This window comes from Zeus faber (genome assembly GCF_960531495.2).
Source record: "Zeus faber genome assembly, chromosome: 2".
In the NCBI taxonomy this organism is placed as follows: domain Eukaryota; kingdom Metazoa; phylum Chordata; class Actinopteri; order Zeiformes; family Zeidae; genus Zeus; species Zeus faber.
This window is the reverse complement of record NC_137189.1, coordinates 2,119,112-2,134,630: the sequence shown is the minus strand read 5'-3', so window position 1 is coordinate 2,134,630 and position 15,519 is coordinate 2,119,112. Positions and strand designations below refer to the sequence as shown.

Below are 15,519 nucleotides of genomic sequence, written 5' to 3'. Positions count from 1 at the left end.
TGCTTAAATTGTGAAAATATTATTTTTTGCAGACTGTGTTCTGTGATCTGATGCTTTCAACGCAGAAACCCACTTTTCTCCCTCTGAGAGGTCACCCCTGAAGTATATTTAATCTTAAGATTGTATTTTCCAGTATACTATACATAGTTAACAAATATCTTTACTGTTTAAGGATTTGATTGTTATTTGGTTGGGTATCGGGGAAAAAAAAAAACCATCTCTCTCTGGTTCTGCTCAGGACCTGACGGCTCTGGCCAAGGAGCTCCGTGCAGTGGACGACGTGCGGCCGTCCCACAAGGTGACGGACTACTCCTCTTCCAGCGAGGACTCGGGCACCACCGATGAAGAGGATGAGGAAGAGGTAGACCAGGAGGCGGGAGAGGAGTCCACCTCAGGAGCTGAAGACTCGCGGGCTACGTAAGTCCAATGGTGACCACACTAGCCTCACTTCATGCTTAAAGGCCGTCCTTGCTATCTGTCGCATCAGTGTTGCACTGAGTTGGAGAAATTTCCAGCAGTAACAAGGCCGTTTTCCACCGCAGGGACCGTTTCAGGAACCAGGAACCTAGTTCAAGGCAGTTGGGAACTTAGGCTACATGAGAATCATAAAGCACACCAATTACTGTTTTTAAATACCAGCAAACAACTAATTTAACACTCACTACTTGGTCGTAGTACTTGCTACTTTGCATTATGAAAGGAAATGGAAAGCCAGAAATATACCTAATGGATAACCTGAAGTATAGGGACCTATGTGATTAGCACATGCCCAAATGATCCCACCAAACCAAACGACTGCTAGTTTGACGTTACCTTCTCCTGATTTGCATAATCTCCACAGTTCCGAGGTCTGGTGGTAAGGCAACCAAGAACTCTTTTAGGAACTGCTATCAGAAGGGCCTAAACGGCACCTTGTGGTTCTTGTACCTTGGTGGAAAAGCGGTCATTGCCTCCAATCATCTTGAATATTCATTGTCACCTCATTATTGCTTTCTCTAATAGTTTTATCACTGTATTCACAAGATCCATTGCTCCCTCTGTGAAATGACATTTTCAGTGCCACTGTTTGGCGCTTGAATTATAACAAATGCTGAGCTAATTGAGACATATTGGAAAATCGTTAACCGTATTGAGGCCCCCTGTTCTGTTGCTATAGCTGATTGGAAAACCTTTGCATGATTTCCTGCATGACTAATAACACGGGTCTGGTTACGGACATCAGATTTTCCCATGGCTTCTGCAGGAGGCTGAGCAATGGCGAGACGGAGTCCCTGAAGACCATGCTGGCCGAAGACTCAGAGAGTGATCAAGCCACCACCCCCTCCAAGGATGGCACGCTCATCATCAGACAGGTAGGACAATACACACAGCTCGAAATCTTAGATTTCCAATGTAGAGATTTTTTATAAAAAAATCAATCAATAGCTAAAAAAAAAGGTGGTTATAGCTGGCCCTCTTTTAGTAAAACATTGATAGCATTTCCTTTCAAAATACCAATAACGTTGGATAAGACCAATGCAGATTACTAACGTTAACATCAAGGCAACGTCCCAATTCTTCAAAACATATGCCTTGGATTTGGTCGTCAGTTTATGAGCAACCTGTTGAACTCCACACAACTCCACCACCAGCCATGTTGTTGTTGCATATTCTCATATTTTGATAGTAACTTGAGTCTCTTGATTAGGATAGTGTAAAATGCATTGAAAAGCTGGCTTTATTTATTTCATTCATTAGTCAGGCTTTTTTTTTTAACCTAAACCTTATTAAAATGTTGCTACCCATCATTTATAACCGTTCATAGCACAACCTCCCTGAACGCTTTACTAATGAGAAACTTGCCGCTCTGCTGCAGCTTCTCATTGTGCTTCTGTGCAGTTGAGCGGCGCAAACATTAAATCTCACAATATAGATAGATGGATGGATAGATAGATAGATAGTTGCTTTATTCATCATTGAAGGGAAATTGCTATGTCCCAGCAGCTCACATCTACATAATAGGCAAAACAATAATGCAATAATTCATTACTTAATTCATTACTTCATTACTTAATTCATTACATTTCACTGCATATATGTATGAAAGTATGTATATGTATGTGACAAATAAAAATCTTGAATCTTAAATCTTGAATCAATAAATAAATGACAAATGACAATATAGTCACAGTCTTAAAAGGTCACAAACCGTGCATTTTTTTATCAACAAATTAGCACTTTTGGTTACAGTTCCACTAAGATAAAACACGATAAACAGGAAGTTGCATCGCTTCTCACTGGCAACGTCAGCAATCAATGTTTCACTTTAGACTTTAGTACTGTGGCAATTGCAAAAACTAGTTTTAGATAAAATGTGATGCCAATGGTATAAAAAATGTTTTCAAGGCTTTAACATTTGCCCAGTGAGAACCTGCAGCCGAGTCGTAGGTGTTTCAATAGTAAAGCAAGAGTGATAAATGATGGGAACAAACATTTTAACAAGGCCTGGGTTGAAAACAAACCTTTCCTTTTAAGAGTGAAATGAATACCAGATGACGCCAAGGGAACTTGATTAATTGTGTATGATGCGAGTATTTGGGGGTCCTGGTGTTAAGTGAGGTGACAGGGAGCCGGCAACTGCATCCCCACATGCTTGTTGGAGCCCAACAAGTGTGCCTGTTCTTGCTTCCAGAGCGCCAGTGACCTAAAGCGGTCGGCAAATGCGTCGCCCGCCTCCTCAGGGGCCAGCCACGCCCAAGCGGAGAAAAATGGCTTGGCTGGCCGCATAAACCACCACCTTCCAGACCTTATCCAGCAGAGCCATCCCTCCCCACCCCCCTCCTCTTCCTCCTCCTCTGCCTCCATATCCATGGCCTCTTCTTCCTCCTTCCCCGCGTCATCCAGCCATGCCAGCACCCCCATGTCCCCCCTGAACCCCCTGGAGCTCACTGCCATGGAGGTATGTCCACCGCCCCCCCCACCCCACCCCACCCCCGCCCCCCCAACCCCCACCTCAAATTCACTCATCATTTTAGGTCAATGGTCCAGGACTGGACAGAATGGGATGTGTACATACTCAGATCCATGCCTGCAGTTGGCACATGGCAGTTGATCTAATAGATTTAGCTTATTACTCATTCTTAATCTGTTTCTAGCACCTGGCTGGTCTTTAACTCATCATGAGTGAATTGTTCATCACAAGAACTGCTTTTGGTCTTAGTAAAACCCATTGTATTGAGCCGTGTGACTCATCCTATGAATTTGGCATTGAAGTGAAAATCAAACAAATTTGAAAGAATATTACCATTTTTTTTTTGTTTTTTTTTTCCAATGCAGGCACTGTTCACAAATATCTTCAATAAACCGAGTAAATTTCTTATTAACTACAATTCCGCTATGGATTTATTGGCCCTACATCAGTATCAGGCGATATTCGCCTTGTTGACATTGACCGGTTGCAGTCGCTGATGTATATTATTATTAAAAGTATATTTGGCGACCTATTTTAGCATTTTTTTATTATTATTTTTCCGTCTGAGAGAACGACGCCATCCGCAATCGATTTTAGAAGACGTGGACACGGCTCTCTGCAGCGCTCCAAGCAGGAATTGATGCAGAGTTTATGGGAACTCAGAAAACTGTACTGTAAAGAGACGCTGTGTTCAGGGGTCTTGGAAAACATCGGGATCTGCATTGGCTACAATCAGTGCATCCCTAAATATTTCCCAATTTGTTATGACATAAGCTGGTTCATATATTTGGGCGACTGAGGAGTTAGTATATAAGACATGGAAATCACTTTTTGGTCCCATGAGAATGTGTCTGAGTCTATAGAGAGCTTTCCGTTCTTCTGTTAAGACATTCATCAAGCTCAATTGAAGGCAACAGTGATTCTAGCTCTCTACTTGTGTTTCAAAATGTCGCCTGTGCTCAGTGTTGGGCAAGTTACTTTTATAATGTAATTAATTATATATCACTTGTTACTTTACAATATTACTTTCTGTGTAAGGTAATAAGTTACTTATTACTCTACTTTTAAGTTACTCACCAAAATTTGCACAGAAGTCCAACTAGGCATTATAAAATAGAAGTGGGTACGGGAGGCAGCCTTGAGATCATTACAGTGTTCCTTCCAATCAAGATTACCTTTGTTATAGGCTCTTTCATCATACATCATCCTAATCAAAGCAGATGCTCAAGGTATTGCAGTTTATTATATATCCAGTGGAGGCAACATTGTATTGCCTAATTAGGAATACAGTATAGGGCTGAAACTGGAAGCGAGAGTACTTATCCAAGACTAGTCTCGTTGTGAGAGTTCCTTTGACTTGCCGATGCAAATATTGCATTTTATAATTATGTTCTTGTTCCTTTCTTTTGTAAATTCAAAGTCATGAGAATACATCCACTTTGAAAATGTACTGTCACTCGCCATGTCTCACAAGAATTCCGTGACTCAGCTGACAGTTGTCAACTGACTTAGCCCGTCATCGTATTTATATAACTTTATATTTTTTTTATTCTATAACGTAATTTCGGATGGTAACGCACGTTACTTGACATGGTAGCTGTAATTATATTACCCACATTGTATTAGTTACTCGTAGGGGTGTCACGAATCCGATTCAAAATCGAAAATAGATCGAAATAAGCGTTTGATTTCGAACTTCAAAATCACACACAGGTTTGCGATTCTCCCCATATTTTGGGTGGTAATGTTGTCCAACATGGTGGCCATATTGTGGCGGTCAAGATACGCCGGTAAACAAATGCAGTGTGCGATGGGGGGTGCGGGCCCCTCCACAGAGTCGACTGGCTCGCTGGCTCTGAAACTGACATTCGTGAAATTTGGTTCGGAGTTGGGAGGGTGCGCAGAGGGTCCGCTGCGCCGCATCCTTAATGCACACTGCACCCACCCACCTGGCACTAGGGCTGTAGGAATGAAATTCACATAGAATCCAAATATTACAACAAGTGCTTGTCCTTTGGGCTGTTGCAACACTTGTCCTCTTGCTCCTCAATGCACTCCGCTGCTAACACTGTTTGCCCCCGCTGGTGGTGGAACATGGTCACAGCATGGAGGATGAACTCCCCGGGGTTTGGGTTCATTTGTGAGATTAGTTCAATTGGGTGGTTGCATGTCAGGTGTGAACATGTAAAGTCTATTTCAAGCAAGATAGAAGCTGCAATCTTTTTTTACCCCCCCGTAAAAATTGTATCCCATTGGCTTTCGATAGGTGTAACTCTAGCATACACACCGTTTGTCGTAACAACTTAACAGCAGAAGAAATAACCTTTACAAATCTTTTTGACTGTTCTCCAAAAAATAAGGGAGCCGCAAAACATTTGTGGCGTGTGGAAGAGGTTCCTCTTGGGTGCCAGAATAGAACTCTGATCTCTTCCTACAGGCAGTTTTTTTTTTTTTTTTTTCATTTTCACAGCTTTTCCTGTAACACTTCAATACAACAGCCACCGATTGGTGTATTTCTCTTTTCTTTGTTTTTGAGAAATGTTATCCTCAATGTAACATTTGTGTCCATGCTGACTCACTCGCTGCATGCCAATGTGTTTTTCGATCCACAATGTCAATTTGTTTTAACTCTTTTGCTTTCTGTTGTATTACATCTTATTGATTTGTTATGCAAATGAGATAGTCCCCAGATGTATATCAGAAAAACAAAAATAATAATGAGGGACAAAGATTTTATGTGTTAAGTCTTTTTCTGACATTGCCTTGTTTTAACTGTCTTTATGACCCCCCCCCCCCCCCCCTCTGCTTTGTCAGACCCAGTCAGCCAGCAACACTATGACCAAACACAAGTCCTCCTCCTCGTTCACTCCCTTCATCGACCCCCGCCTCCTTCAGATTTCTCCGTCCAGTGGCAGCTCTCTCAACAATATGGGTAGGTCCCCATAAGGAGCCCATGCGTGGAATACTGCACTCTTAGTTTAAAAATGCTTAAAGGGACAATATTTCAAATAAAAATATGAATATGAATGCTTTTCTTTTTTTTTCTCTCCATGGCAAGCATTGAAAACATGCTGCATTTGACACACAAAGTGCACTGAGCTTGGTGCTTGTATTTTTATTTTGTTATCTTTTAAAATAGTAATTCACTTGAGGCTAACCAATATAACGTTTAAGTGTTTCATATATGCTGTTCTTCATGAAATAATGACAATCAATCAAAAGTTTGTTTTGGTTTCTCCTGTACAATTCTAAAAATGTCAGTTACGTCCCCTTTTGCGCCAAGCCCCTTAATATGCTAACTGCACAATTCTAAAATTTGACTGAAGGAGCTGTGATATAATAACATATTACAGTCAGTGTACATCATATTGTGCAGCCTCAGTGTGAACATACAGGTGTGAACAACAACAGCATTTCCTGATTGGTTCGTGTGCAAACTTAATGCATCAAGTCAACTTCATGTCGGAATCCAGATACACTGTTGGCCATATTCATGTATTCATATTCCTACTCTACTCATATGCCTACTGGTTCGTCAACCAGAATATCACATTATCTTTCCTTTTTGTTGTTGTGTTTGAGAGGCGTTGTTGGTGCAGTCTGTCTCCAGTTTCCAAGATTGGTGTATCAGGATAGGGCTGGGTGATGTGTCAATATAATTGATGTGGTGATATGAGGCTCTATCGTCTGGGATTTAGGTGATTATGTTAACGCTATGTCCACTTATGATTGTTTCTCAAATATTTGTGTATAAATATCTGACAAGAAGAAGTCAAATTCATCAAATTATCAATAATATAATTATTTGTAAAAGATGATAATAATAATAATAATAAATAGAGATTATATTTGGTCTTGGCCCAGGATGCCTTTTGCTCATTTACTCATTTCCTGGATTCAGATTTTTACCTTTCATCTGATGCTTAGTTCCTCCTCTCGCCCCCTCTGCCCTCTTCTCCCCAGCTGCCTTCGGGCAAGACGGACGCCTCTCGGACGCCATGCGAGCCGACCCGTCCCGCAAAGGCTCAGTGGTCAACGTGAACCCAGTCAACACGCGCCCACAAAGTGACACGCCCGAGATCCGCAAATACAAGAAGCGATTCAACTCCGAGATCCTGTGCGCCGCACTCTGGGGTAAGTTAATCTCTGTATGCATATAATAATGTTGTTACTTTACTAGTATTAGGATGGTACTGATGTGGAATCTGTATGGATACGTTTTCAGATTTGGAAAACGGATGTATACTGGGCTTTTCTAATGGCCAAATGTTGCCTGTGTATGTGTGTCTGTCCAGGTGTTAACCTGCTGGTGGGCACGGAGAGTGGTCTGATGCTGCTGGACCGCAGCGGTCAGGGGAAGGTTTACCCTTTGATCAACCGGCGCCGCATCCAGCAAATGGACGTCCTGGAGGGACTCAACGTGTTGGTCACTATATCGGGTACAATGAACATTGAGTTAAATCAGGGATATTCATTGGCACAATAGTTTTTAATTTCTTTATGCAGGTCCGCTGTCTCCTGCCTCGCAGCTAATCTGAATCTCTTTCTCTGTCCCTCTCCCTCACTCCCCCTCTCCCATCACCACCACTTCAGGTAAGAAGAACAAGTTGCGAGTGTACTACCTGTCATGGCTGAGAAACAAGATTTTGCACAATGACCCAGAAGTGGAGAAGAAGCAGGGCTGGGTAACAGTGGGCGACCTGGAGGGCTGCGTCCACTACAAAGTTGGTGCGTCCCCACCATCACCACCACCATCTTTAAGCACATTCAACCATGTAGTCAAAGATTGAATAAATACCTCGTTATTTCTATTTTTGTTACCTGTGTTGTCAATTTAACATGTCATATCAACTTTAGAGTATCACAATTGCCATCTTTTTTAACTTGTTAGTGTTTTATTTATATATATATATATATATATATATAGACACACACACACACACACACACAGGTACTCCTCAATTAACGACCTACCTGTTTAATGACCGTTCAGACTTACGACCAGCTCTCCAACCAGTCGGTATTGTACAATACCATGGTGTGCGCTCTGCATGGGTTGCGTCTCAGTGTCAAGCATCTCATTGCGCATCACCATTCTCAGTCTCTCGTTCCCGCAGTCTGTCAGTATTCACCACACTTGCGTTTGCAATCACCACACCCCCTTACCATGAAATAACATGGGTCCTCGCTTAACGACCTGGTCCTAGAACGTGTGTGTGTGTGTGTGTGTGTGTGTGTGTGTGTGTGTGTGTGTGTGTGTGTGTGTGTGTGTGTGTGTGTGTGTGTGTGTGTGTGTGTGTGTGTGTGTGTGTGTGTGTGTGTGTGTGTGTGTGTGTGTTATTTTATTTCTCAAGGCTCAATAGTTTCTTTGTTTCTTTTCTTAGTTTGGATTTTGGAAAATGTACGCATGTTGTGCCCTAAAAGTACGCAACAGGACAGATGGCGTTTCAATTACATAATTTCTAAAAGTCTATTACTGAAAGAACCATATTGTGTTTGGTAGTGAGGCAATTAATAACATGTGGACATAGTAAACGGGCGGCTTTTTGTTCATAAGCTATTGACTTAGATTTATTTTCTCTCTCTCATATTCTAGTCAAATATGAGAGGATTAAGTTCTTGGTGCTCGCTTTGAAGAGCTCTGTCGAGGTATACGCCTGGGCTCCTAAACCCTACCACAAATTCATGGCCTTCAAGGTAAGATGATTTGCTGAAATATGCTGATTTATAGGAGCAATCGGCAACAATGAAGCCGTCGGAACTAAAACAACATGTAACTTACTGCTAAATAAAATCAAACCTTTGATAATATCAAGTTAAAAGGTAACATATCCTTTTGCGAGCAGTTTCAAATGTTTTGAACAACCCAACAGACTTGTATAAAGTTTTTTGGGAAAAGATTGTTGTATTATTGTTGTTTATATTATTGTAATATATTTGCTATGCTGTTGTAGCATCGACAACAAATGGTAGCTCCCGGAATAAAATATTATTGATTGCTCCTTGAAGGGATATATTGTAGAGTTTTTAATCACCTTCTGGAGTAAGAAAAAGCTTATCTGGCCTTTTCCTGCTGTTCTTTAGTCTTTTGGCGACCTGGTGCACAAGCCACTGCTAGTGGACCTGACTGTGGAGGAGGGTCAGAGGTTAAAGGTCATCTACGGCTCCTGTTCTGGCTTCCATGCCGTGGATGTGGACTCTGGCGCAGTGTACGACATCTACCTGCCCACACACGTGAGTCTTTCACTCCTTCTCTCTCGACCCCCTTATTTGTGCTTTCTAACTTTTTCCGTCTCGCTTACTTTGACCTCTCCCCCCCAGCTCCACTCCTTTCTCTCATTCTGTCCATTCCTTATTTGTTTGTTTGTTTGTTTTACTCAATTGTATTTATTTTATTCCAAATTTTTCCAGACTGTTAACCTTTTTTTTTTATTATTCTAATGGTCAGCAATTAACGCGCCACACCTCACCAGAACAAATTCAGAGTATATGTACATGATGAATGAAACTGATTATGAACAATAATACTAATAATAGTTAGTAGTAATAGTACTGCTATTATTAATACTATTGGTATTATATTTACTAGCATTAATACTATTATCATTATTATTATTATTACTACTACTTTAACAACAATACTACATATTATAATACATTATGTTGTACTAGAATATTATACATACTATACCATATTACAACATACCACTTGATACAAGAGCTATCATTAGTAATAATTCCTAATGATAGCTCATTCATACTGAGTAGTAACTAATTAAAATTCTATGTTTTCCCTTTGTTTGACTTGTACTGTTCTTTAAACTTGCATTTTTCTATAAAGTATTATCTCACGTTAACCCCTCCTCCTCCCAGATCCAGACAAGCATCCAGTCCCACGCCATCATCATCCTGCCCAACACTGACGGCATTGAACTGTTGGTGTGTTACGAGGACGAGGGCGTTTATGTCAACACTTACGGGCGCATCACCAAGGACGTGGTGCTGCAGTGGGGGGAGATGCCCACCTCTGTAGGTGGGTGGAAACCTGACCAGAGGGCTTATTTTTGGCCTTTTGTTCTAATTGGCCGAGTCTCATTCGAACCAACAAGGCCCTGTGACATTTCCTTTGAATATTAATGAATGCACTGGAAAATAGCCTTCTGTGTACCGGCAAGAGAAATATGTGGCTTGTCAGAAAAACATTTTGTCTAGTTACAGTGAATTAGAATGTCTTATTTTTTTTCCAAACCCTATGGTCAATGTAATACATATGTGGCTAATTGAAAGAAAAAAGCCCTTCCCACAGCCTTTCCCTTTAATTCTATTAATTGTTTCCTTGTGTTTAGTCTTGTAGACAATCGAATGCAGATTTTTCTATCGAGAGCTTTTTTTTTTTTAAACACAATTATTAATAATTGGGTAATCATGATTATTTGAGCTGACTTTGATCAATCACCAACACGATCATTTTTCCATCAGGATCTCACGGACATTTTAAGCAGATATTGGAAATTCTGAACGAAAGAATTTATATGTTCTTCTTCATAATTGAATACTATTTTATTGGCATAAAATGAGATTTAAAAAAAGACAATTTAATAATTTATCGCAATTATTTGCATGACAATTACTTTTGAACCGAAATGTCTGAATGGTGACGGCCTTACATATTGGACTGTAGACCCTGACTCGCCCTCCCTCCCTCTGTCTCTCTGCATCCATACAGCCTACATTAGGTCAAACCAGATCATGGGCTGGGGCGAGAAGGCCATTGAGATCCGCTCCGTTGAGACAGGACACCTGGACGGCGTTTTCATGCACAAGCGGGCCCAGAGGCTCAAATTCCTTTGCGAGAGAAATGACAAGGTGAGATGCAGGATGCATTCCTAAAGAAAAATAACTGCATAGATTATTTCATGCAATAGTTCTTTTCACTACAGAAGGTCAAGGGGTTTTTTTTTCCACTGGAAGCCAAATTCAACAGCGTATATGCCTACTTTCAAGGGCCAGATTACAAAATGTTGGCATATTTAGTGTTTTTTAATTCAGTTTAATTGTGACCGATTGATCGGCCAGTAGATTAGTTTGGCTGATATTTGAGCATTCTGAGATAATCAACATCGGCCGATGGCTGCGCTCACGAAGCCGATAAACAAATCGCTCTCTCTTCTCTCCGACAGCGAGTTGACACACACTCGCTGCAGCACCCACATTGCCCCGCCTCCTCTCAGTCACTCACAGTGCTGTTTTCTTCTCGTCACTTGTCTCATTCGCTCCGCTTTGTTATGGTGTTAGCTCATTAAAGATGGCAAGTGCAGAGCCTCCGCGACTGCTTTTGAAAGAAGAAGCAGGAGTGCTGTTTGGAAATACTTGGCATTGGAGGCAAAAGGTAAACCTATCAATGAGAATTGGAGTGGAGGTTTTTTTGTCCTCCAGACAGAGGTGCACAGTGTGTGTGTTCCCGGGCCGGTTTTGATGTGTGTCTATTTTAGATCTATTTATTTCTGTGTTTCCTAACTTGTATGAAACAAAGATTTGAAACACTTTTTAGTTTCAGTATCTCATTTGTTATCATTATTAAATTGTATTTTATCAGATGCAAAAAAACATGATATTGGCATTATATATCGACTGCCCCACTCTCTAAATATCGGCATCGGCCATTGGAAAAACCCCTATCGCGAATGGATTCAACAAATACAAACTTACTATAGATTTTGTACTTGTCAGCGAGGCCAGGAGATACTTTTGAAGTATGTTCCTCAACATATTGTTTGAATTTTCCAAATCCTGAAAAATAGAGACATTATTAAGCATCTAAAAATGTGAGCTATATCAGGAAGATGGTCAGGGGGTAATGTAAAATGCTGACTAGTGAATGGGCTAAAACTAATTTTGGTATTCACTACCCGTGACGTGGAAGCAGGGCTTTCCATTGCAAAGGCAGTATAGGAAACAGCTAGGGGTGCTAGATGCTCTAGGGGGTGCAAAACATTAACCTTTTTGACTTATATATGTATTTTTTATGTATATATAACTGGGCGGTGAGCTCCTGATATAATGGTACAATTACCCCAAGATAATTGTTGTGGAAACTGGACCGCAGCTTAGAATTCAAGCGTTAAGGGTCAATATTTAACTTATGTGAGACATGCACTTTACTGCACATATATGTATATACAAATAGCCTATCCCATATACATTACCCTATTCCCTTCTATTTTGTACCCCCACTTTGTATTATCCTTTTGAGTCGTATTTTATTTTTATTTTATTTATATGATTCTATTCACTAACTGCATTGCGTTTTTGGAATCAGTTAGTTTCAGTTAGTTAGCTAGGTAGGAATTAGGTTAGCTATTATGTTCGGTTTAGTAACTATTGTGCATAATCTCTGGGTGCGTTGCAGAAACATTTCATTGCATATATGTATGAAAGTATGTATATGTATGTGACAAATAAACCTCTTGAATCTTGAACTCTTCCCACTGATGGTTTTGTACTTTCGTACCAAAATAATGTCACTAAGAAACAGTCAGCATAGTATGTCAATATAATAATGACAATGAATAAAAATGTATTTGCAAAACAAAGTGTACTTAATAGTTTTCTTTATATGTAAATATTGTGAAATGCATTCTCCAATCGATTATAAAATACTGTCCAGCAATTTATTGGCGCACCGGATTGTACTGAAAGGCAGAGACATTGTTTCTTATTCATTTTAACCTTAATTACATTTGGGCTTGGAAAGCTATTTTTTCGAACTTCTGTGCAATATTTATGGCTGAGTTTTGTTTCCCTTTACTTGTATGGGTTTTTATAGCCTGTACACATTTTAAAGTCTTTGACCTGAAAAAAAATAAATTCCATAAGTTTGTTAAAAAATAAAAAGGGCATACTTCAAAACCTTGGACTATGCCTGACCCTGTACATCATGAGAATTGTCCTGCAATAACATCAAATTCAATCTTTGTTCCTTTTTTTTTTTTTAAGGTGTTCTTTGCTTCTGTGCGCTCCGGCGGTGCCAGCCAGGTGTACTTCATGACACTGGGCCGCACCTCCCTGATGAGCTGGTAATGGCATGTGGTTGGTTACCCGCAGATCAATGGTAGCAACGATACCACATGACGACGATGAAGCAGAAGAAACCAAAGCTCCGTGCTCAAAAACCCAGGAGGGATGGGCAAGAGCTATGTGGGGGCAGGAGTGGTGGAGATCGCTCCAGCGTTTTGCAAAGAAGTGATTTCTTCCCTCCCAGCTTCCCACAGAAGCAAACAATTTGTGTTGTTCTATAAACAAACTGTATTGGACTGTAATCAGGGGAGGGGCGTCAAAGGGGAGATTGAACTGTGTGTTGGGGAAGGGGGGGGTTCTGTTTGTGTAAAAGTAAATTGATTACGGAAACGCCTCTCATTGGTACCTCCTGCCCCGTTCCCATCCATCGTTGAGCCAGTCTCCCTCCGTGTGACATGGGATCCATTACCTAGCGAGGGCAAGCCTGCACGTGTCATCGTAAATACTTAGTCTTTGTCTGTGTGTGCTAGCGCAGCCAAGAGATAGATGTCGAGTGTGCACCTAATTGAAAAGTGGAGAGAGTTGCATTTTGAAGTGGAAACAGAGAACCGGATGGATGCAGCCGTCTGAGAAAAAATGACTGAGGAAGAAAGAGTTCACATTTGGATGGAAGGAAACGGGACGAATGTAGCTGTTGATGGAATGAAGAAGAGGCGTGTGACGACACTCAGTGGGTCTTCTTAGCTTATTTGTTACTCTTTAGTGTGAGTGATTTTCAGGTAACAATAACACCTTCTCTCCTCCCTGAAACACCCCTCCTCACTTTTTGCCTTCTCTGTAACGTAGAGATAAGTCATTAGAACTTAAATTTTTAGGGGTTAATTTCCCCCATCGTCCATTACACTAACTACAGGGTGTCGGACGTTACCTTGTACATATACTCACTACAACAAACCCCAGCCTGGGAATGTTTTCCCCCGTCACACTCCTCCTTTCCACACGTGCCGCAATGCCTCTCACGGGTTTTGCTGGGCAAAAGTAACCCCTGATTTTCAGTCGAATTGTTGTTTTGTGTGATCGACAGAATTTAGCCAACCCTTCATACACTGTACATTTTGTATGTAAATTACATACACGTAAATATCACTTATAAATGCAGGGCGTATCCCCCAGAATGATCTTGCAGCGTCAGTCATGACCAGGGCTAGTATAAACTGTGAATTATAACTGCAGAATTAGTAGGTTGTTGGCTGTTTTCCTCATACGTAGCATGATGACCAATGTACAGAATTCACTTGTGTTGCACACGGACCTCTTGAGGAAACAGTGGATTGCAGGAAGGGTAGAGCTGGTGCTTTGGGGAGTAAAACATCGACGAGCCAGCAGGATCCACCAATCTACCCACCCCTTCTCAATTCTTAAATCCGTGCGGCTCGGCTTAATCGCGAGTTGATCCCTTTCTGTAATTTCTTCGGCAGATTCTTCAGATTTTTGGCTTTAAGGCGGTCTTCGTTCGAAGAGAAAGCCCTTGTAAAAGCATACTGGCTTTTTGTGGGGGGGGGAAAAAACTGTATTAACACTTTAACTCAAACCAACCATGTGATTTAATTTTGGACCTCCTGTTGCAAAATACATAGTCGTCCTCTCACTCAGTCTGGACAGAGTGTTTGGTTTGAGTGAGCTCAAATATAAAAAAAGAAAAGGACAAATCCCTATGCGTGCGCGCACTTTATAAATAACGGGGAACCTTTACCCAACACCCCACCCTGCCATTACCCCCCCCCCCCCCCCCCCCCCCCCGTTCATTCCGTTCCCAGCTAAGGCGGTGCCTTTCCTTTTTCCCGGTGCATTGGTCTTAAAGCGAGGGCCGCCAAACATTGGAATGAAACTCAACCCGACAGTGCGAGATAAAGTCAAGGCTACACGGTTTCATAACTGTTACAAAAGTACTTTAGAAAAGCAGCATCCAAGCAGAAATATTTTAACTCTTAATATTTTGTTTTTAGATTTGTTTTCTGCAATCCTCTTTTTTTATTATTTTTTTGTGACTAAATATCATGTAATACTTAAGATAAGTATGCGGCTGCAGTGGTATTAAATGCACAATCCTTACGTTGGAAATGTTTACAGGAGTAATGTTTTGTTAAACCAATGTGCATCGATTATGAATATTTATGGATTTCCTTGAGGGCAGTTTTCCCCGTTTTTTATATTTTGTATTATTCTGTTTTTGTATTATGGTTTTGAGGTTCGTGTACAGGGAATAACTTTTGACCTCTCACTCACTTTTTAATCCACACAATTTGAGTGTAAATTCACTGATTCATGCTATAAACCACTGGGGGACACACGCCGCGCAATGGCTGAGCTCTGGCATTTCAAAAAACGTGGCGAAAATGTTGTGTACTGCCAAGGTGCCAGCCCATGTCTTTTTTTTTTTTTTTTTTTTTTTTTTTCTCCTTCAAATGTCTCTACCGTAAGTCTCTAATTTATGTCCTCTCTGTGTGCTATGGGAGTTACTGTATTTTCCTCAAGGTATTTTTTTCATTGAA

At 40.9% G+C, this 15,519-nt stretch overlaps 1 protein-coding gene across 10 annotated transcripts in view; it reads left to right on the top strand.

Annotated features, from left to right (window-relative positions):
* LOC307248220 (mitogen-activated protein kinase kinase kinase kinase 4-like) overlaps window positions 1–15,519 on the top strand; it is a 96,864-nt gene extending 81,345 nt beyond the window's left edge. For 5 of the 10 annotated variants that reach the window (XM_080024543.1, XM_080024542.1, XM_080024537.1 and 2 more), the window contains 11 exons: window positions 239–417; window positions 1,223–1,352; window positions 5,765–5,882; window positions 6,914–7,084; window positions 7,246–7,389; window positions 7,544–7,678; window positions 8,547–8,647; window positions 9,035–9,184; window positions 9,824–9,983; window positions 10,677–10,816; window positions 12,947–15,519. In XM_080024543.1, coding sequence (XP_079880669.1) covers window positions 239–417; window positions 1,223–1,352; window positions 5,765–5,882; window positions 6,914–7,084; window positions 7,246–7,389; window positions 7,544–7,678; window positions 8,547–8,647; window positions 9,035–9,184; window positions 9,824–9,983; window positions 10,677–10,816; window positions 12,947–13,030 — 1,512 coding nt within the window. In that variant the 3' untranslated portion in view covers window positions 13,031–15,519. Of the gene's footprint in view, window positions 1–238; window positions 418–1,222; window positions 1,353–2,671; window positions 2,939–5,764; window positions 5,883–6,913; window positions 7,085–7,245; window positions 7,390–7,543; window positions 7,679–8,546; window positions 8,648–9,034; window positions 9,185–9,823; window positions 9,984–10,676; window positions 10,817–12,946 lie in introns of all 10 variants that reach the window. The other 5 variants (XM_080024535.1, XM_080024540.1, XM_080024539.1 and 2 more) reach the window with 2 other exon arrangements.